Source organism: Mustela nigripes, chromosome 12 (genome assembly GCF_022355385.1).
Source record: "Mustela nigripes isolate SB6536 chromosome 12, MUSNIG.SB6536, whole genome shotgun sequence".
Taxonomy (NCBI): Eukaryota; Metazoa; Chordata; class Mammalia; order Carnivora; family Mustelidae; genus Mustela; species Mustela nigripes.
Window position 1 is genome coordinate 93,445,718 of NC_081568.1, and position 23,231 is coordinate 93,468,948.

Sequence of the window (23,231 nt, forward strand, 5' to 3'; positions counted from 1 at the left end):
AATACACAGTAGTGCAATAGCTGGGTCATATGGTAGCTCTATTTTCAACCTCTTGAGGAATCTCCATACTGTTTTCCAGAGTGTCTGCTCTACCTTTCTAATAATCCTGATTCAGCAGGTCTCAGTTTCTACAATATGAAAGCCATATTTCCCAAGAAAACCAGATAAGAGTTTATTTACTATACAAGGCTGTTTCAAATACAACATTCAGTTTTACCTGATATAAGAGAACTCTTTATTTATTGATAGATGCAAAATTTTTTAAAAAGATGGCTTAATTCTCTATTACTAATTTTTAAAGACCTCATATAATAGATACTTCCAAAAGTGACAAGTTAGTTTTTTCCCCCTTCTTTTTCTCTCTCATTCTCATTTTTATTCAGTATTGTTATGCTCACAGATTTTCATTTTTTCATATTGTTATAATCGATCAAGGTCATTATTCCTTTTCATGCTCCAATGATATCAAATTTATGTTTTTATGGAGCAGTAGTTCAATCTTTATTTTTCATAACTTCCTTTTTCCAATTAGACAGTTTTACACTAAATAGAACAAAAGGAAACTTAAATCACCAATAGTTTACACGTAAACTTGATTCCAATTGTAATGAAAAGAGGTAGAACAAAAAAATGAAAGCCCTCAAGAAATCTTCCATATTATATCTCCCTCCATAAACTGATGACTGCTGGTCTTGATTCTGACTTCACTTGTCTTCTGCTCTGTAAAAGGCCATGAAGCACATGAACCCTCAACTGGAGCTTGCTGGTGGCAGACACAAGCATTCACCTTCCTCACCTGCTGCCCTTGTAACAAACAGAACCTGTTTTCAAATGTAAACTGTGTGATTCGGAATTCAGGAGTACCTTCAATTGGTTCTTATGTCTTCAGACATGCTACTACCAGTTTAGAGATCTTTCTTTAGACTCAATTGTATATTTGACTGTGTTCTTAAAGTTAACACTAAAACATCTTTAATTTTTCATATGGACAAATATATCTCGTTTTCTTTTATAATATCTAGGTTTCTGCTATTAGCCAAGAAGTTTGTCTTGTCCTTAGATTGCACAAATAGTCCCCCAACTTTTCTTGTTAGATTTTTATAGCAATCAATCCAGAATATATGTTTCTACAATGAAATACAGAGGTCCAATTTTATTTTCTCCCAAATGGATAACTAGTTGCACCACTAACATTTATTAACTAATTCATCCTTTTCCCACAAACTGGCTATCATCTTTGTTGTTTTTCTTTTTTTTTTTTAAGATTTTATTTATTTATTTGACAGAGAGAGAGAAAGCAATCATAAGTAGTCTGAGGCAGGCAGAGAGAAGGGGGAAGCAGGCTCCCCGCTGAGCAGAGAGCCCAATGTGGGGCTCGATCCCATGACCCTGAGATCATGGCCTGAGCTGAAGGCAGAGGATTAACCCACTGAGCCACCCAGGTGCCCCATCTTTGTCATTTTTAAAATTCTGAATCCATTGCACTGATCCACTGGTATATTCCTAAACCAATTTCATAGGTCCTTGATTATTAAAATGGATATCTTAATCCTTTATTTAAGCATATAATAAAATCAGTTAAGTTTCACACATAGAGTAAAAAAAAAAAAACTGGCTATTATACCCAAGACAAAGTAGAAAAGGTGTTTAAATTTTTAACAAGGTATCTTAATTGCAGTTTTTCACTCAACAGTTAAACATATGTGTAACTATTAAAAGATAATAAAATATTTATAATACTTTATTTAAAAAGTATTTAGAATATTTCTCTTAAATCAGGAAGAGTAGAGAATTTTCCAAGAGATTAAGCATATAGGTATCAACAAACTTCCATTCATATAGATGAGTAATATTCTTATCCAAAACAAAATGAATTAAACTTATCTATTTTTAGGAAGAAAAAAAGAATTCATACCTGAGCATTTGAATCAGTGAGTGTCTCAGTTCCAACAAGTGATAATTTTTTCTGACACTTGATTTAAAAAGTAAATAAAAACAAAACAAAAAGCAAAGCAAAACAAAAAAAGTAAATAAAACAAGTCATACACTATAAGCTTTTATATATAACAGATAATTACTTTTCCCTCTTGTATACCAGTCAGTGTAATATTCCTTTTAAAATAATAAATACAAATAACTGATGTAAGAGAAGAGTTTACATTCCTCACTTTCTAAGTAAGAGGATCAGGAAGGCCCCCAAACAGGTCCCATGATGAATACATCAAAAGTAGAAAGGGATACGAGAGTCTAAATAGAACAAAAAAATGAGCATAAGATATAAAGAAAAAGAAAATACAAACTAATAGTTAGAGTGAATTTGAAGTTAGATAATAGAAAAATAGGAAATAAGAGAATAAGAAGGAAAGCACTGTAGAAAATAACAAAAAGAGGTAAAAAGATAGTTAAGATCATTAGAAAATAAAGCCTTCAGGAGATACTGTTTCTATTCCATTAAAAAAAAAAACCCACAACCATTAATAGTGATTATATCTGACTGAAAATATGGGTAATTTAAATTTCACTCATGTTTATTTCTGGTAGCAGTTATTTATTTATACAAAAAAAATTTTTTTTAAAGATTTATTTATTTGAGAGCAAGCAGGGGCAGGGAGAGGGGCAAAGGAGAGGAGAGAAAGAATACCAAGCAGACTACATCCTGAGTTCAGAGCCCAACATGGAGCTTTATTTCCAGACCCTGAGATCACTACTTGAGCCGAAATAAAGACTTAACTGACTACACCACCTAGGCACCCTCCAAAATTTTTTATCTCTAAATTCCATTTCTATACTGAAAAAATACCAAAACAAACAAAAAACAATTATTTATATTATCTTGAAAATACACTAATCATAGGGTGTACAAATAATTTATATTAAAAAATAATTTAGAAAAAAGGAAAAAAAGAAAACCAATAACCTGCTTTAATATAAAATTTTACAGCAAAGAACAGGATGTGAAGCCTGTGGCCTATACCATACACTATGCTAGTAGAAAAAACTTTTACCAATATATTGCAATTTACCAGATAGTGATTCATCAGAAAATGTACATAAATTTCAAAGACAACTTTTTCTAAATTAATTCATATTTTCACTCAAACTCCATAATTACATGTTCTCTCTACTTCTCTATTCTGTCTTAGGAAATGAACCTCACCAAGGTTGGCCCAAATGAGAAACCTGAAAATATCTGTAATTTTCCCCCATTTCAGAACAATTAAATTCCAAATCCTTTTGGTCCTACCTCCTTAGTAACTCTTGAAACCTACCATTTGCAATGATAGGATTTCGTCCTACAGTACTTATTCAGAGCTAGTACTAGAGCCTTCTAAATGCTATTTCTACCTACAGTCTCCATCCTCTATATTCCGTTTTCTTCAAAATCACCAATACTTTTCCCAAACTGCATCTCATATCACTTCATGTTTATAATCTTTTAATAGCTCCCCATACTATAAACTCGACAAAATCCTCCATGTCTTTGCTCCTAATTTCTTTTCCAGCCTCACTCCACAGATCCTTCTTCTAATTTACTAAGTCGTAATATTCTACCTAGAATTCTGTAATCTTTCCCAATGTTTATATGTTTTGTTCCTTCTCCTTTGTGTAACTCTCTCAGAGGCTACTTCCTATTTATTCTCTAGAAATGAATTCAGTTTCTACTGCTTTTTTATTTATTTATTTAATTTTTAGAGGTGGTGGGAGGGGTTGAAGGAGAGGAAGAGAGAGAATCTTAAGGCTCCCACCCAGCCCAGAGCCTGATGCAGAGCCCAATCTCAGAACCCTGAGATCATCACCCAAGGCAAAAGCAAGAGTTGGACACTTAACCAACTGAGCCACCTTAGGCACCCCTAGTTATTACTGCTTTTAGAAAGCTATCCTTGACTCTTTCAATCTAGGATTATTACTTGTCCTAAAGATGCCTTTGCATTTCTACCACAATATTTCTAATACAATGGCTACTGCCTCTATTAGAAGATAACCTCCTATGGCAGGGACTGTCAATAATTTTTTCTTTCTATAGCTCTATACTCTGCAGCATAAAGAATCCCAAATAAATGCTTAAAGGTCTAAAAGCTATATATAACATTTATCGTATAATATAATGGCTTTAAGGAACAAGCATAATTATTTTTCTTAAGTCTATTAATGAAATGGAATTAAATCTTATAGTAGTGTATATATATATATATATATATATATATATATATATATATATCTATCTCACTTTTACCTCTTGGTACTTACTTCTTCCATATCATTCCACATTTCTTCACATTCTTTAATAAGTTCTTCTTCAGCATTTGTAACATCTTCCATATCTGTAGTACTGTCTGGATCCAGATCTTGCTGATTCACTGACATGTGCCTTGTAATAATTAGCCTTGTAAGAAAAACTGAAGTAAAAAATATTTATTCATTTAACAATATTGCTGAACACCTATCACCTCCCAGATACTCACCTAGGAACTATACATGTGAAGAGTCAACAAAATGGGCAAAAATCCTTCCCTATCATGGAACTTACATTTTTCTCTCTTTCTCTCTCTCTATATATATCAAATAATTTACAAATGGAAATACTAACTTTTTAAAAAAGATTTATTTATTTATTGAGAGAGACAGGGAGAGTGAGAGAGAGTGCATGCTAGTAAGTGAAGGGGCAAAGTGAGAGAGACAGATAGAATCTTCAAGCGGAGTGAGGAGCCTAAATGGGGCTCCCTCCCAGGACCCTAAGATCATGAGCTGAGCTGAAATCAAGAGTGCAATGCTTAACCAAGTGAGCCATCCAGGCACCCTAATATAAGTGGAAATAATTATAATTTTATGGAGGAAAGCAAGACAGGGAAGAAAATAGGAAGTGCTTGGGCAGAGGTAATACAATTTTGTAAACAATTGTGGTCACTTAAGGTCATTGAGAAGTTGATAAATGAGCAAAAACATGAAGGAGACAAGGAAGTAAAACATGGGGATATTTAGAGGAAGAGGCTGCAGGCAGAGAACTGCCAGTGCAAAGACCCTGGGGCAGGAAATATGACTGGCATGTTCCTGGAGCAGTAAAGCAGCCAGTGTGATTGGAGCAAAGTAAAGCAGAGAACACAAGATGGAATCAGAGAGATTAGAGGGATGAGACCATGTGGGCTTTGTAGCCATTTTAACGACTTCAGCTGAGATAATAAACAATTAGAGGGTTTTCAATAGGAGAATGACTTAATTTGAATTAAATTTTAATAGTAAAACTCTGGTTAAGAACAGCCAATAAGGTCAGAAGCAGAAAACTAGTTAGAAAGCTATTGCAATGATCCAAGAAATTTTTTATTATTAAAAAAGTATAGAACTGGGGCGCCTGGGTGGCTCAGTGGGTTAAGCCTCTGCCTTCAGCTTGGGTCATGATCTCAGGGTCCTGGGATCGAGCCCCACGTCGGGCTCTCTGCTCAGCGGGGAACGTGCTTCTTCCTCTCTCTCTGTACCTGCCTCTCTGCCTACTTGTGATCTCTCTCTCTGTCAAATAAAAAAATAAAATCTTTTTAAAAAAAAAGTTTAGAACTAAGTAATTAGAAAGAGTTGCCAGTTGATCTCTAAGATGAAGAAGAGAGTGGAGGAAACAGATTCAGCAAGGTATGGGGGAGAGATGATTAAGAATTCAATTTCGGACTTGCTAAAAAAGTGCAGATGCTGATTAAGCAACTGAATGTATGTGTATGGAGTTGAAGGGGAAGTTTCAAGCTAGAATTTGAGTCATCACCATACAAAATATTTAAAGCTGTGAGACTGGGTGAGATCACAAAAGCAAGAGTGTACAGGCAGGAATGAGAAGAGTTCCAGATCTGGAGAAAATGAGGAAGAACCACCAAAACAGTCTAAAAAGCACCAAAAGGGTAAGAGGAAAATTAATAAGAGTATGAAATCCTGAAATTCAAAATACGAAAGTACTAAAGGAAGGAGTGATGAATTATCAAATTATCAAATATAAGAAAGGTAAATTAGATAAAAACAGATTGACAATTTACTTAGCAATATGAGTTGAGGACTGTATTTTCCAAAAACAGTCACAGCAATATTTCAGGTTATCACTCCCTATTCAGAGTTAGAGCCTATTTATCCTCCCCATGAACCTATGACTTTCTGACCGTCTTTATGAATAGAAGTCACTATGGAAGTGACTTCTAAGACTAAGTCATAAAAGGCAATAGCACTATTACCTCAGAACAGTCTCAGAGTACTCTCCCTTACAAAGCAGCTAACATTCTGTGAGAAAGTCCAAACTGGCACAAATAAAGAGACCAATGGTAAAGCCCATATAGAACGGAACTGAGGATCGCAGCTAAAAGCTAGCATCAACCATTAGACATGCACATGAACATTCTTCGTGATTCAGCCCTTAGACTATTGAGTCTTCTAGACAAGGGCCTACACATTGTGGAAGAAAAAAAAGCTGTCTTGCTGCATTCTGTCTAAATTCTTGATGCAAAGAATTGTTGAGCATAGTAAACGGTTGCTTTACACCTTTAAGTCTTAGGATAATTTGTCACAATAATTTCAATGGAGTAAATACACAAAACTGGAGGCCTTTATAAGAGTAGTTTTGGTAGAGAGGCACCTGGGTGCCTCATGCGATTGAGCATCTGACCCTTGATTTCAGCTTAGGTCATGATCTCAGGGTAGTGAGATAGAGCCCTGCGTGGGCTCTATGCTCAGTGCAGAGTCCGCGTGAGAGTCTCTCTCTGCTTCTCCCCATTCTCGCTTGCGTGCACTTTCTCTCTCTCTCTATAATAAATAAATCTTCAGGATAAAAAAAAGACAAGAAAATAGAGCATCTTAAATGACACAGAAGGAAATACTGCAGAAGTTGCAGGAGAGAAAGAATAATGAGATTTAATACACATGTAGAGGGGTTGATTTAAGATCGAAGTATATATAGTTCATCCAGGGTAGGCAGAATATTAGGGGCATAGAGGCAGTACATGAGTAGATGTGTTGATAGGATCTTTTGGAAGTTCTATTTGGACTGCTTCTCTTTTCTCAGGAAAATGGTTAACTAAGGTCAGAGGCTATGAATGAGGATGAGGAAAAGCACTAAAGATTTATTTTTATTTTTTTTTTTAAAGATTTTATTTATTTATCAGAGAGAAAGTGGGAGAGAGCGAGCACAGGCAGACAGAATGGCAGGCAGAGGCAGAGGGAGAAGCAGGCTCCCCGCTGAGCAAGGAGCCCGATGTGGGACTCGATCCCAGGACGCTGGGATCATGACCTGAGCCGAAGGCAGCTGCTTAACCAACTGAGCCACCCAGGCGTCCCGAGATTTAAGAAATATATTAAGAAATATATAAAATACATATATAAGAGAACAGGAAAGAATAAAATAGTAGGATAAATGGGTAGCATTAAATGCCCACTTGAGATTATTAGTTATCAATTTAAAGGGAAACTAAAACATGGTTATATGTTTTCTTCTATAGAGTAGCAGCACAGATGCAGACAAAGACAAAGTGAAAGAATGACAGTCTTTCAGGTATGACCACAGGAATGAGTAACTACTCTAAGATGGAGAATATAATCACTAGAGGAAAAGAGGTCAAGAAAAAGAGAGGCCATAGATGGGTATTAAAGTCACCATGAAGTAGGACAGTAGTTTTGCAGAAGGTTGCAGTGAACCAGAAGCTAAAAATCTTCAAGAAATGAAGGAGCATGATGTAATCCTGCTAGATGACCACTGCAAGGAGTGGTAGGTGGTGGAGTCTGATGGCATGAAATTCCAAGGTGGGGCAATTTTAAGGAAGTAGACAGAACAAAAAAGAATAATAAAGATGTCTAACCAACAACACCAAATGCAAATCAGAATAACCCACTCCCCCAAAACATTTCTACTCTTATGGAACTTAAGTTTTATATTGTTTAATCAGACTTATCAACCAAGAGGTTTTTTTTGTTTGGTTGGTTTTGAAGATTTTATTTATTTATTTGACAGAGAGAGAGAGAGAGAGAGATCACAAGTCGGCAGAGAAGCAGGCAGAGAGAGAGGGGGAAGCAGGCTCCCCTCTGAGTAGAGAGCCCGATGCGGGGCTCAATCCCAGAACCCTGAGATCATGACCTGAGCCAAAGGCAGAGGCTTAACCCACTGAGCCACACAGGCGCCCCAAATAGAGAGGTTTTAAAGAAACTTAGGGAGATACATCATGTTCACAGATTGAAGGACTCAATACTGTAAAGATGTTATTTCCCTCAAGTTGATCTATTAAACCTTAATCAAAATTTTTTTCTTGTTTTTGTGGCACATGACAAGCTAATTCTTAAGTTTACAGAAAGGTAAGAAGCCAAAAATAGCCAAGACCATCATGAAGATGAGAAGACTTGCTTTATCAGATTTTAAACTTATTATAAAACCATACTAATTTTTATATTGTAGAATTAGCACATGGATAGGCAAACTGAGCAATGGAACACAAAAAGAAAGTCCTTCTAGATTCACACATTTATGGACCTATGATCTATAACAGAGATGGCAATGTAAATTTTTAAAAAATTTTACCTATTTATTTGACAGAGAGAGAGAATGAGCAGGTGGTGGGGAGAGAGGAAAATAGGCTCCTCAGGGAGCCCAATGAGGGACTTGATCTCAGGACTCTGAGCCGAAAGCAGATGCTTAACTGACTGAGCCAAGCAGGTGCCTCTATAGCAATACAAATTAAAGGGATACAAGAACAATCCTAATCGGAGGATATTTCCTATACTATATTGCTTTTTCCTCCATGTATAATTTGGCCTTCTATAGAACTTACTCATTCTTTTTAATTAACTGCATAGTATTTGGGGGGGAAAATAACCCTAGATATACACTTCAATCTTAACACCATCCCTGCATTCCTCAAAAATTCCAAAAACAGAAATGATAAAATAGAACATGAAGAAAACATGGAGACATCTTTTTTGCTTGGATTGGAAAAGCATTCCTAACAAAACTAAGTAAAACTCTATAAAATTTTTTAAAATTTTGCATAAACAAAGATATCATTAAAAAGTTAAAATTTGGGGACGCCTGGGTGGCTCAGTTGGTTGGACGACTGCCTTCGGCTCAGGTCATGATCCTGGAGTTCCGGGATCGAGTCCCGCATTGGGCTCCCAGCTCAAAGGGGAGTCTGCTTCTCCCTCTGACCTTCTCCTAGCTCATGCTCTCTCTCTGTCTCTCTCTCAAATAAATAAATAAAATCTTTAAAAAAAAATAAAATAAAATTTGGAGTGCCTGGGTGGCTCAGTGGGTTCGGCTCAGGCAGGTCATGATCTCAGGGTCCTGGGATCGAGTCCTGCATCAGACTCTCTGCTCAGTAGGAAGCCTGCTTCCTCCCCCACCCTCTGCCTGCCGCCTCTCTGCCTACTTGTGATTTCTCTCTCTGTCAAATAAATAAAATCTTGAAAAAAAAAAAAAGAAAAAAGAAACAATATTGAAAAGAGTGTTGAAAAAGAACTGTGCACTGTTGGTAAACCAATCACTTTGGAGGATAATAAGCAATATCCATCAAAATTTTAAATACAGTTACTTTCTGACCCCAAAATTCTATTCCTAGGAATAATCCTACAGATAGATATATTTGCTTCAGTCTACAGGAGTATGCTTACTACAGCATTATCCAAAAAACCTTGTGTGAACTCTACAATTGCACTATCTAGGTTTATTCCTAGCTTCAATACTTACAAGCTGTGTGACCTTGGGCAAGTCACTTAAATAGTCTGAGCCTCAGTTTCCTTATCTGTAAAATGAAGATAATAATATTATTTATCCCATAGATTTATCACAGTTCGACAGGTTACTATGTATAAAGCTCTTAGAACTGTACCAGGCATATAATGAAATATATCATAATTAGCTATTAACATTACAATTACCTTTCGAAGTCAATTAGCAAGACTAGTTAAGTAACTTATGCCATATCCAAAAATGTTTGCACAGAACATCTTCCTTGGTATACATAAAAGATATAGTTAAGTACACAAAGCCACAATCATTAACAATTTTAGAATATTTTCAAGCAAAAAAGTCAAACATATACATCTATTTGTTTTAAATATACCTTAACTTAAAACTTAAGTGCAAATTGTTCTTTCCCCACTTTGTCGAATACTAATCAGTAAAATACATTGTATGTGAAAAAAATGTGAAATTATTTGTGTGCATGTGTGTGGATAGGTGTTCAACAAACTAGCTGAAATAGAAACTCAATGTAGCATGAGAATACAGATTTTTTTTTTAAAGATTTTATTTATTTATTTGACAGAGATCACAAGTAGGCAGAGAGGCAGGCAGAGAGAGAGAGAGGAGGAAGCAGGCTCAATTGCTGAGCAGAGAGCCTGATGCGGGACTCGATTCCAGGACCCCGAGATCATGACCTGAGCCAAAGGCAGAGGTTTAACCCACTGAGCCATCCAGGTGCCCCTAGAATACAGATTTTTTAAAATGTATAAGAGTTTAACTCTATCCCTTTACTACATTTTGTATCCTTAAATGTACCTTTCTAAAAAGAGAGCAAGTCAACCTCAGGGATCTCAGTTAGTATTCCAATTCCCACTCATGTACTGAAGAATATTGCCATATTTAGGGATACTATGCTATACAAACTTAAAAGATCTAATACCAAATTAAAGAAACTCATACTATTATTGGAAAAAGACTAATATACATGAAATAAACTATTAGAAAGTATCCACACAATTCTAAGATCAATGGAATAGAACGGAAAGCCCAGAAATAAACCCCACACACATATGGTCAATTTACAACAAAGGAGTCAGTAATAAACAATGGGGAAAGAACAGTGTCTTCAATCAATTGTGTTGGGAAAACTGGATAGCCACATGCAAAAGAATCAAACAGGACGACTACCTAACACCTTACACAAATATTAACTCGGAATGGATTAAAGACTTTAATGTAAGACCTGAAACTACAAAAACTCCTGGAAGAAATATAGGCAGTAATCTCCTTGGGGATATTTGGCAGGTGTGCGTTTGTGGAAATGGGTGCTGACACCAAAAGCAAAGGCAACAAAAGAAAAAATAAACAAGTGTGAATTCAGCAAACTAAAGTTTCTGCTCAGCAAAGGAAACCATAAACAAAATGAAAATGGAAGGGGAGAAAATATTTGAAAATCATTTCTAAAAACGGGTTAATATTCAAAGTATGTTAGAATTCTTACAACTCAAAAGCAAAAAAAAAAATTTTTTTCAATTAAAAAATAGGCAGAGGATCTGAATAGAAATTTCTCTAAAGAAGAAAGATGGCCAACGGATACATGTAAAGATGCTCAACATCACCCATCATAGGTAAATGCAAATCAAAACCAGTATGAGATATCACCTCATACCTCTTGGAATAGCTATTTTCAAAAAGAGAAGAAATACGCACGATTGGTGGGAAGGTAAATTTGCACTGCCACTGTGGAAAATATCTTGGAGGTTCCTCAAAAAATTAAACACAGAACCACCATATGATCCAGCAACTCCTCTTCTGGATACTTATCTGAAGCAAATGAAAACACTAATTCAAAGATCCATGCACCCAGCATGTTCACTACAGCATTAATTAGCAATAACCAAGATACGGGAACAACCTAGGTATTCATAGATGGATGGATAAAGGAAATGTGGCCATGTATAAACACACACACACACACACACACACACACACCCTACACAAAGAAATATTATTCAGCTATAAAAACAGAAGCAACTCGGGGCACCTGGGTGGCTCAGTGGGTTAAAGCCTCAGCCTTCGGCTCAGGTCATGATCCCAGGCTCTCTGTTCCGTGGGAAGCCTGCTTCCCCCTCTTTCTCTCTCTGCCTGCCTCTCTGCCCACTTGGGATCCCTGTCAAATAAATAAATAAAATCTTAAAAAAATATATTCTTAAAAAAAAAAAAGAAAAGAAGAAGGAACTCTTCCTGTTTGCAATAACAAGGATGGCCCTCAAGGGCATTATGCTAAATGAAATAAATCAGACTGAGTAAGACAATTCCCAAATGATTCCACTTAAGTGCAGTGTGGAACCTTGAGAGGGGCGGGGGGTAAAGAAAGAGAACCAAGTTCATAGATACAGAGAACAGACTGGGTTACCAGAGGCAGTGTGGGGAGAGGGAAAAATGGGTCAAGGGGGCCAGAAAGTACAAGCTTGCAGTTATAAAACAGTAAGTCACGAGGATGAAATGCGCAGCTTGTGACTATAGTCAATAATACTGTATTTGAAAGTTTCTAAGACAGTAGATCTTCAACGGTCTCATCACAGAGAAAAAAAAATTCTGTACGTAGGGTGACAGATGTTAACTAGATACTGTGGTGATCATTTTCAAATATATACGAATAGCCAATCGTTATGTCGTCTACCCAGAACTAACACAGCTGGCCCTTGAACAACATACTGCTTAACACTGCAGCTCCACTTAAAACATTTTTCCCCCGGTAAATACACACATAGTACTGAAAACGTATTTCTCTTCCTTATGATTTTAATATTTTTTCTCCACCTTACCTTATTAAAATAATACAGTATACAATTCTCTCCACCCCCGCCAATCCGCCCTCCCCGCCCCCCCCACCTCCGGCAAGAAGTCAGTTTGGAGGGCTTGAAGGGAGCCCCGCAAATTAACCAGTTCCTCAATCCCCTGCCTCTCGGGCATTCTCCCCTAATCCGGAGCGTTTCTAGAGAGGGAGAAGAGCAGTCACAACGACTGGCCGGATGTCCCGTAAACAATTCCCGTGAGGTAAGGGTCCCACGGTCGGGGCTGCAGTTTCACGTCCTGGGACCGTCAGGCCCAGCGTCAAGTGTTTTTCAACCGTTAAGGCGTTCTGCCTATGTCTTACCACCACAGAGCCACGGACTTCAGGTCACCTCAGTCTGGTGTAGACAAGGCTTCCTAGCCTAGGAAGTTTGCGCGCGCTGCTTGCTAATTGGTCCGCTTCTACCCATGCCAGCCAATCCGGAAACTCGCTTGGCCGCTGACGGACAAACTGCGCCGCTTTTAAGATTGGTAGCGAGCTGCGTGTGTCGCGCCGTTTCTGACAATTCGGGCAACATGGCGTCGGAAGGTGGTAGCGATTCGCAGCTGAGAAGGAGAAGGCGCCGGGACCCGGAGGAACCGGAAAAAACAGAACTCAGCGAAAGAGAGCTGACAGTGGTAGTGGCGGTGGCTCAAGAGAATGAAGAGGAAAATGAAGAGCGCTGGGTTGGGCCTTTACCTGTAGAGGCAACATTGGCCAAGAAGAGGAAAGGTAGCTACAGAGATAAGCCCAGGGCGAGTTGAAATCTGCATCCCCCGACTGGGAGATTTCGAACCAGACCCCCAAAACAGATGGTGTGTGATTGCGGGGTTTTGTGCCCTCTGAACAGAGGATCTTCTGATTGCTGGTCATTCTATACTTGCACGTTCTCCCGAAATAGTGACCTGGGCTGAGTACAGCGTCCTTTTGGTAATACCAAACAGTGTTAATCATGGATGTGTTACAGTAATGTGTTCTAATAGATGCTAAAGCTAATTTATGCCACTACTTCCTATGCGCTAGGCGCCTCTCGTTTAATCCCTACAGCAGGTATATGAGGTTGGAATTTCTGTCTCCGTCTAGCAGATGTGAGAGTCAGGTTTTCTTGAAGGCTTTTAGTTCAGGAATGCTGTTTGTTGCGGCGCGCGGGGAGGGGGGTGAGGGGGCGGTGCCTATTTAGAATCCTAAAGAGTTAGTAAAGATGATTATAATTCTGACTCTAACAGTAATTACTTTTTTGACGTAGGAAAGGTACATAAGTTTCCTGGATCACAAATTTTTCATCCAAAACCAGCGGGGTGTGGTTTTCAAACCACACGCAGGAGATACCAGGGCCTGAAGTATTTTCCTACTTTCGTGGAATAGTGAACAGGTTTTATCAAATAAAAAGGGTGGGGACAGAGGTTAAATTTTCTTATTTTAAAAGTTCTATAAAATGTCTTTCTTAACTTGTAAGATCATTAAACTACGATTTTTCTGAAAGTTCAAATCACTTTATCATTCTCTCTCTCTCTGCTTCACACTCTTCAGTGATTCCTCATTATTTTCTAAACAAAGTCCAAACTCCCCAAATGGCCTACAAGGCTGTTCATGACATTATCTCTCCTTACCTCACCAAAACATTTCCACTGCTTCTCTATCCTAACTCTGTCTTCCTTACTCTGTACTCTAGACGTATTAAGATATTAAGATACTTGAGAATGGGGCATGCCTTTTTTTCTTATTTGAATGCCTACCAGGATGTTATGGTGTATACCTGGAATAATTTCCCTCACCCTTTTTCACTTGGCTAATTTGCTCAACTGTAGCATTCATCTTCAACCATCACCTCTCTAAAGCCTGTGACGTCTCCAGTTTGGGGCGGGTTTCTAAAGAGCATCAATCATAAATCTGAAGTAATATTTAACATCTGAATTTACAGGTAGACTTCAAATTTATGTATCCAGATTTTAAAGAAGGCACTTTTTAAAACACTGTCCACTGACACCTTTAAAGTACATAAACTTTTTTACTGTTAGGTCTTTCTGTTAAATGTTTCCATAGCAATTTCCTCCTCATTGCACTTGCTACATTTTACAATTGTATATTTATTCATGTGATAGATTAATGTTCTTTTCCACTGCTAAGACTATACCCTTCTAAAAGCAAAGTCCATTCCTACTTTGCTTCCGTGCTTGCTACAGTGTTTTGCACATAGTTAAGTGTTCACTTAGTATTTATTGAATGAATGAATATGATAAAGTTATTGCTCTTACTGTTGCATTAGAATATTTTTGTATGTCCTTTCTAATGGAAAAATAAAAAAATCAAAGTGTTGATATTAGTGTTAAGAGACAAATATTGTACAAAACTTAATTCAGTAGAGACAGAGACAGAAATAATTAGGTGTGAAAATGTTCATCCTAGGGGCACCTGGGCAGCTCATTCGGTTAAGTGTCTGCCATTAGCTCAGGTCATGATCCCAGGGTCCTAGGATCAAGCCCCATATCGGGCTCTCTGCTCCGTTGGAGCCTGCTTCTCCCTTTCCCTGCTGCTCCCCCTGCTCATACTCTCTCTCTGTCTATGAAATAAATAAATAAAATCTTTAAAGAAAAAACACACACAAAAAAGAAAAATGTTTGCCCTTAAGTAGATGCTCATTGTGTTTAAGCCAATAGTTTGAAATTTGAAGAAAAAATTAAGATTTAAAAACATGTATGAGACATTAGAAAAATATCATTGAAGATTATCTAAAAAGACAGGAATTTGGGGCAACTGGCTGGCTCCATCGGTAGAACATGTGACTTTGGATGTCAGGAGTGTAAGTTCAAGCACCATGTTGGGTGTAGAGATTACTTAAAAATAAAATCTTTAAAAAAAAAAAATAGGGGCGCCTGTGTGGCTCAGCGGGTTAAGCCTCTACCTTGACACTTGGGTGGCTTAGTGTGTTAAGACTCTGCCTTCGGCTCAGGTCATGATCTCAAGGTCCTGGGATCAAGTCCCGCATCAGGCTCTCTGCTTGGCAGGAAGCCTGCTTCCTCCTCTCTCTCTCTCTCTCTCTCTGCCTGCCTCTCTGCCTAATTGGGATCTCTCTCTGTCAAAAAAATAAATAAAATCTTTAAAAAAATAAAAAGACAGGAATTTGATAATATATTTCTAGAAATAGAACATGATCTTTTGACACTGGATTTTTGTACTCATTTTCAGAAAGACATTATAAATTATTATATGGTACTACTTTTAATTAAACTGATGGTTTCTCAAAGACAAGAGTTATGTGTTCTTCATGTCCATGAGCCTTAACCTATTTTCTTTTCAGTAAATATCTGCTCAACAAGTAAACTAACTAGCAGCAAAAGGAATGGTATCAGATAGGATTATATTACCTGCCTATTACATAAAGACCCAAAAAGTCAATAACATTAAAAAAGACAGAGGTCTGGAACACTTGGGTGGCGTAGTCAGCTAAGGCGCTGCCTTTGACTCAGGTCATGATCCCAGGGTCCTGGAATCAAGTCCCGTATCAGGCTCCTTGCTCGGCAGGGAGCCTGCTTCTCTCCCCCTCTGCCTGCCACTCTGCCTACTTGTGCACACTTGCACTCTCTCTTGCTCTGACAAGTAAATAAATAAATAAATAAAATCTACTTTAAAAAAAAAAAAGACAGAAGTCAACTTCTTTCATGTGTAAAAGGAGTCCCAAAGTAAACAGTCTAAGATTGGTATAGAGGCTCCAGACGGACGCTCTTTGCAGCTTTCTGCCCTAACATCACTAAGATATGGCCCTCATCTTTATCCTGAGTGTTTATTAGAATAACAGTGCTGTTATCCCAGTTCCAAGTTGTAGGACTGAGGAAGGAAACAAGGGAACGCTTTTTGAAAGAGACTTCCTCATTGTTGTACAACATTTCTCATTGACACATGGTCATGGTCACACCTAACTCTGGAGAAGTTGAGAAATTTCCCTTTAATAACAGCTGGATATCAACATGCCCATGTAAAAATGGGCATTCTGTTACTAAAAGTGAAGGAAAAATGAGTTCGTTGGGCACCAGTTTGAGTCTACTATGCATTGGTTAATGAAAAACTACAAAACATCTCATATTTAATGTAGCAATTTTTATAGTTCTAATTGGCCATCATTGGATTATTTTACTAGATATGTCAATTTTTGCTAGTAAAATTGTTCATAGGTCCTGTAATGAAATCAGTATTTCCTCGGATTAACACTTTTTTTTTTCTTAAGATTTTATTTATTTATTTGACAGATCGCAAGTAGTCAGAGAGGCAGGCAGAGAGAGGAGGAAGCAGGCTCCCCGCTGAGCAGAGAGCCCGATGTGGGTCTCGATCCCAGGACCCCCGGGATCATGACCCGAGCCGAAAGCAGAGGCTTTAACCCACTGAGCCACCCAAGCGCCCCGAATTAACACTTTTAACAAATGTTTTGTCCCTGAAAAGTTGAGAACTCTAGAATTTTTTTCAGCTCTAAAAATCTGTTTCTAATTTCTTCATGTTAACCTGCTCTAATGCCAGTATCAGTGACTTCAGAGAGGATTAGTGCCTTTAAAGATAAACAGACATCAGTGGCCATGGTCCTCTTGTTACTTATTTAAGTTAAAACTAATAATTGATTCTACATGGCTAAAAAGATGGTTATGATAATTTGATGAAACTTTTAAAGGTTTTTGTTTCTTAATGGAACCTTCATAATAAGTCATAATTACTCAGTTCTTAAGTTCTGTGGACAGTTAAGCCTTTTTATACTACCTTAGAACCTGTCATGACTAACTAAATAATGGTGCTATTCACTACTATAAAACAATAGAAGTTAAAAGTGATGTAACAGACACTAAATTTTTTTTCATTACATGTGAATAAAGAGAATTTTAAGAAAATCTAGAAGAAAATGCAAAATAGAATTTAGAAAATCTTAAATACAAAATAGTATATAGTTCCAGTTAAAAATACATTTTTCTTTACTTTTTTTTTCCTTCAGTTCTAGAGTTTGAAAGAGTCTATCTTGAAAATCTCCCCAGTGCATCTATGTATGAACGCAGTTACATGCATAGAGATGTTATCACCCATGTGGTATGCACCAAGTAAGTCTATCACATCATTTTAATTTCTTTCTAAAAAATGTTTTTTAGGGGCACCTGGGTGGCTCAGTGGGTTATGCTTCTGCCTTCGGCTCAGGTCATGATCTCAGGGTCCTGAGATTGAGCCCCACATCGGGCTTTCTGCTTGGTGGGGAGTCTGCTTTCCCCCACCCCCTCTACCTGCCTCTCTGCCAACTTGTGATCTGTCAAATAAATAAAATTTTTTTTAATTTATTTTTTAAAAGATTTTTATTTATTTATTTGACAGAGATCAGAAGCAGGCAGAGAGGAAGGGTAGCAGGCTCCCTGCTGAGCAGAGAGCCCAACACAGGGCTCAATCCCAAGATCCTGGGATCATGACCTAAGCCAAAGGCAGAGAGGCTTAACCCACTGAGCCACCCAGGCACTCCAAATAAAATATTTTTTTTAAAAAATGTGTTTTATAAAAATGCTTCAGTTTTGAGGAGGATTTGTAGAAGTAACTCTAGGATACTATGGATTTCTGTTTAATGTCACAGGTTTTGTAATAGTTGAAGTTAAATAAAGGCCTACATTCTCTTTCCTATATCATACAAGAAGGGTGTTCAAAGTAAGATGTGTAAAGTACCTGACATAGTCTAGGTTTCAATAAATGGCTTTCATTTTTATATATCATACAAGGCAGACTATTCTGTATAAAATCTTTTTGATACTTAACCAAACACCTTGGATAGGATACAAACCAAATGTATGTTGAACTTTGCTGTATAGAGAAGGAATATATTGAGATTTAATGATTTATCAGTTTCTGAAAACTAATGTAATTTTCCTTCTGAAAACACTGCCTATAGGGTGATCTTCCATCCAAGTACTAACCAGGCCCGACCCTGCTTAGCTTCCGAGATCAGACGAGATCGGGCGCGTTCAGGGTGGTATGGCCGTAGACTGCCTATAGGGTGATCTTAACATTAATGGGTTATATGGTCTAGTGATTGCTGGTGAAATTTCTTTTTTTTAATGTCAAGTGCTAGCTCAATTCTGATCCTAGTTCTTGGGATTAAAATTAGTACCACAGCAACTATTAAAAAATCCAGAAAAGAACTACAAAATTTGCAATAATGGCCTTCATAAAGGAAGATTTTTTTTTATATGTCATATAGTAGTCTTCATAAAGGAAGATATTTTTTTAAAAACCTACTTTGAAAGTCAGAAACTCTCATGAATGATTGCTTTGGGGGTACTAAGTAATTCATAGATCTGTTCTACAAATTAACTTTTATAATTTTATATATGCAGGACAGACTTTATTATTACTGCCAGTCATGATGGACATGTTAAGTTCTGGAAAAAAATAGAAGAGGGAATTGAATTTGTTAAACATTTTCGTAGTCATCTGGGTAAGAATTTCACTTTGAGTGTGTGTTTGTGTAGCTCTCTTAAATTGTATTGGTTTAAGTTTCTTTTAAAAATTTTTTTTCTTTGAATCATGTATATTAGTTTCATTGGTATTTACTAGTTTTTAATTTGATTTATTTAAATAGGAGTTATTGAGAGTATTGCAGTTAGCTCTGAGGGAGCATTGTTCTGTTCTGTGGGTGATGATAAAGCAATGAAGGTGTTTGATGTAGTGAACTTTGACATGATCAATATGCTGAAGCTTGGGTGAGTCTTTTTTTAAAGTATATATTTTTTAACTTAGTGAAATAAGTTTTAAACTGAATGTCACCATTTGGTAGATATTTCTAAACAGATTATATTGCCATCCCATTCAAAAATGTGCCTTTGAATTTTGGTTAGGAAAATTCAGTATGAATTCTTGTTATGATCTTTTTGGAGGCTTCTGCTGTGGTTTTCTCATTAATCACAGTAGAAGTTTTTAATCAGCATCATAGTAAGGATTCATTATATCCATTTGACATTACTTAATGGAGGAACAGGATCCATCATGTCGAAAATACTGGTGCTTAGAATTAACTTCTTTGCTGTGTTTATTTCAGTCATCTGTATTGTGCCTTATAAGGCTTGTGTACATTTTGGACTTGAAGTGATTTGTTGGTGATTTTAAACTTTGAAGTATATTGATACCCAGCCTATGTGGTTGGACTGTACAGGAATTAGATGAATACTTGAAGCATGTCTTTCTTCAGATACTATACTGAATTTAGATATATCTTAATGAATGTCAGCTTTAAAGTCATAGTATTGTCAAAAAGTTTGGGACTTGTCTTAGCTCACACTGTCATTAGAAAAGACCATAGGCTAAGTGGATTAAACAGTAGAATTTTATTTTCTTAGAGTTCTGGAGGCTGAAAAGTCAAGATCAAGGTTCCAGCAGGGTTTAATTTGTGGTGAGGACTCTCTTTGGGGACAGGATGTAGGGAGGAATGGTATCTTGATCTTTCCCTACTCAGGCCACAGGCCTTTGGGATTAAGGCCCCACATTTATGACCTCATTCAACCTTAATTACCTCCTAATTATCTCCAGATACGATCACCTTGGGTAACTGCAACATATGAATGGTGGGGGAAGGAGAACAACAGTTCATTACATAATGGGATTTCTTTTGGAATTTCCTTCAAAACCAGTTTATGAGCCACTAAAGGAAATCAGTCTCATTACTTATGGTTAGAACTTATTTTTGACTAGAAATAGAAATATCTTTTGGTTATCTGTCTTATTCCCTTGCTTTGTTTACCCACACTAGCAGTTTTTAAGAATTAAATCTATTGATAAATGTTGAACCTTTGCCGTTTTTGAGGATATTAAAAGAGTATTTTTTTTTTAATAAGTTTCGGTAAAAATTCTAAAAAAGTTTTGAGAAGTTCCAAGAAAGTTTTGATCGTCAGCACCAACATTGGAATAACTGTGTAACTTCTCAAACTTGACTGCATAGGAGACAACACTCATTTGAGTGTGTAAGTTCAGTGAATTAATTAAATTTGTCCCAGTTCTTTTACCCTTTGTTCATCAGGTAGCATGTTCAAACTTTATAGTTTTAAGATCAAGTTTTAAGATCAACTTTATATTTTTAAGATAAATAATGAGAATGCGATATCAAAATGTTTTTCTTTTGATCACAGTCATAACTAAAATGTTTTTATATTAAACATTTCAAGGATGGATTTATCAAGTATACTGTTACATGCTAACCTATTTAAAAGTAAGTTTCACATAGACTGAGATGTGGACAGAAATCCAAAAGGCAATGCCTTGAAATATTTTGAGTTTGGGGTCTGATTAGGTTTTCTTATCTACCCAGAAGAAGTAAATGACCTACTATCTGCAGTTCTTTTTGTGGTTTGATAAATCCTGTGGTCTGAGGTCCGAAAGAGGAAAAATTAGGAACTCTCTTAGTTCCTTCCCATTTTCTATCTCTCTGCTACTTTGAGCAAGGAATCCAAAATTAATCAAATCATTGTCCAGGGCACTTTTCTGGTAGTGAGGGTGGAAAAAGATGATTATTTGTATTGATCTCTTTTTTTCCTCAATTCTTAAATATTTTAGCTATTTTCCTGGACAGTGTGAGTGGATCTATTGCCCAGGGGATGCCATCTCTTCAGTTGCTGCTTCTGAGAAGAGCACAGGAAAAATTTTCATTTATGATGGTCGAGGAGATAACCAGCCACTTCATATCTTTGACAAACTCCATACATCACCTCTTACTCAGATACGGCTGAATGCAGTTTACAAAGCAATAGTGTCTTCTGATAAATCTGGAATGATTGAATACTGGACTGGGCCTCCTCATGAGTATAAGTTCCCCAAAAATGTGAACTGGGAATATAAAACTGACACAGATTTATATGAATTTGCCAAGTGCAAGGCTTATCCAACCAGCATATGTTTTTCACCTGATGGGAAGAAAATAGCTACTATTGGTTCTGATAGAAAAGTTAGAATTTTCAGATTTTTAACTGGAAAACTCATGAGAGTCTTTGATGAATCACTAAGTGTAAGTACAATATAAATTTAATGACTGTTTCCTTTTCTGAATGTCTTTATTTTATGCTGTTTCTTTAAAGATATTTTTTGTGGGTGTAGATATTTACATGGATGGTTATTTTCTCTTAGCACATTGAAGATATCATCAACTGTCTGCTCTCTTTCATTGTTCTTCAGAACTCTCTTCCCTAGGTTTATGATGTGGTATCTTTTGAGCCAATTATTCTTACATTTATGTGGCTGTTTCTAGTTTAGTTTTGTTTGTAAGTTCATCCTCTTAAACTTCTCAAAACTCATTCTAGACTTTTTTCTTACCCTTTTCTTAACTCTGTTCATTCCTGCCTGTTTGTATGACTGCTCCCAAATTGATTTTTCCAGCTTTCTGTCGTGAAAAGAGCTGGTGCTATCCTTTGTTTTGGTTTGGTTTGGTTTTGGTTTTTTTGTTTTGCTTTGTTTTGCTGGTCTTCATGAATGGCACAAATATCCATTTGCTTGCACAAACCAAAGAAACCTGAATCATCCTTAACTCTTTTTCCTTACCCCTCTTTTTAATTCATCATGAGTCCTGTCAGTTTTACTTTCTAAATATGCTTTAAATTTATTAGTTTCTTTCAGCACAGCTGTCAGTACTAAAGCTCATGATCTTTTGATAGACAATCTCATGGCCTACTGCCTGTGTCCTGGCTTCCTCCTAATCTGTTACACATGCTGTACCCAGAGAAAATTTTTTTTTAATTTTAAATTTTAAATTTTTATTTATTTTTTTAAAGAGTTTATTTATTTATTTGACAGACAGATCACAAGTAGGCAGAGAGGCAGGCAGAGAGGTGGGGCGGGAAGCAGGATCCCTGCCAAGCAGAGCGCCAGACACAGGGCTCGATCCCAGGACTCTGGGATCACGACCCAAGCCTCTGGGATCACGACCCAAGCCGAAGGCAGAGGCTTTAATCCACTGAGCCACCCAGGTGCCCCTGGAGCAGTTGTTTTTTGTTTTTTGTTTTTTGTTTTTTAATTTAAATGCACATCTGATCATGTCATTCTTTGAACCTTTTAGTGACTTCCTGTTCTTAGAATCAAGACCAAATTCATGGCCTACCTTGTTGTGGCCTTTGCCTACTGCTCTACCCTACTGTAAATCACCTTTCTCCCTGCCTCTTACTATAGCCATTTAGGCTTTCTTTCAATTTCTTGAACATGTCTCCCACTATAGGGCCTTTGCATATGCTGTTGCTGCTGCCTGGGGTCACCCCTCTCCCATTCTTTCCATTACCTGTTGAATTTACACTTCAAATCTTATTTAAAGGGTCACTTCCTGGACACCTGGGTGGCTCAGTGGGTTAGGCCGCTGCCTTCGGCTCAGGTCATGTGATCTCAGAGTCCTGGGATCGAGTCCCACATTGGGCTCTCTGCTCAGCGGAGAGCCTGCTCCCCCCTCTCTCTCTCTGCCTGCCTCTCCATCTACTTGTGATTTCTCTCTGTCAAATAAATAAATAAAATCTTAAAAAAAAAAAAATAAAGGGTCACTTCCTATGGGAATTCGCTGTTCATATAATCCAAGACAGTTTTTTTTTTTTTTCAAGATTTACTTATTTACTGGGCGCCTGGGTGGCTCAGTGGGTTAAGCTGCTGCCTTCAGCTCAGGTCATGATCTCAGGGTCCTGGGATCGAGTCCCGCATCGGGCTCCCTGCTGAGCAGAGAGCCCGATGCGGGAC

General features: G+C 37.2%; 2 protein-coding genes across 7 annotated transcripts in view; one reads left to right on the forward strand and one right to left on the reverse strand.

Moving 5' to 3' along the window:
• Positions 1–12,920, reverse strand: part of CENPK (centromere protein K) — a 41,641-nt gene extending 28,721 nt beyond the window's left edge. For 2 of the 3 annotated variants that reach the window (XM_059417976.1, XM_059417978.1), the window contains exons 1-4: positions 12,849–12,920; positions 9,692–9,746; positions 4,249–4,397; positions 1,916–1,972 (exon numbers count right to left, since the gene is read on the reverse strand). In XM_059417976.1, the coding sequence (XP_059273959.1) occupies positions 1,916–1,972; positions 4,249–4,365 (174 nt within the window). In that variant the 5' untranslated portion in view covers positions 4,366–4,397; positions 9,692–9,746; positions 12,849–12,920. Of the gene's footprint in view, positions 1–1,915; positions 1,973–4,248; positions 4,398–9,691; positions 9,747–11,732; positions 11,853–12,848 lie in introns of those variants that run through there. The other variant, XM_059417977.1, reaches the window with a different exon arrangement.
• A 6-nt stretch (positions 12,921–12,926) lies between these two features.
• PPWD1 (peptidylprolyl isomerase domain and WD repeat containing 1) overlaps positions 12,927–23,231 on the forward strand; it is a 22,282-nt gene continuing 11,977 nt past the window's right edge. Inside the window, exons 1-5 of one of the 4 annotated variants that reach the window (XM_059417965.1) lie at positions 12,927–13,256; positions 17,497–17,599; positions 18,872–18,972; positions 19,117–19,237; positions 21,081–21,528. In XM_059417965.1, the coding sequence (XP_059273948.1) occupies positions 12,953–13,256; positions 17,497–17,599; positions 18,872–18,972; positions 19,117–19,237; positions 21,081–21,528 (1,077 nt within the window). In that variant the 5' untranslated portion in view covers positions 12,927–12,952. The other 3 variants (XM_059417966.1, XM_059417967.1, XM_059417968.1) reach the window with 3 other exon arrangements.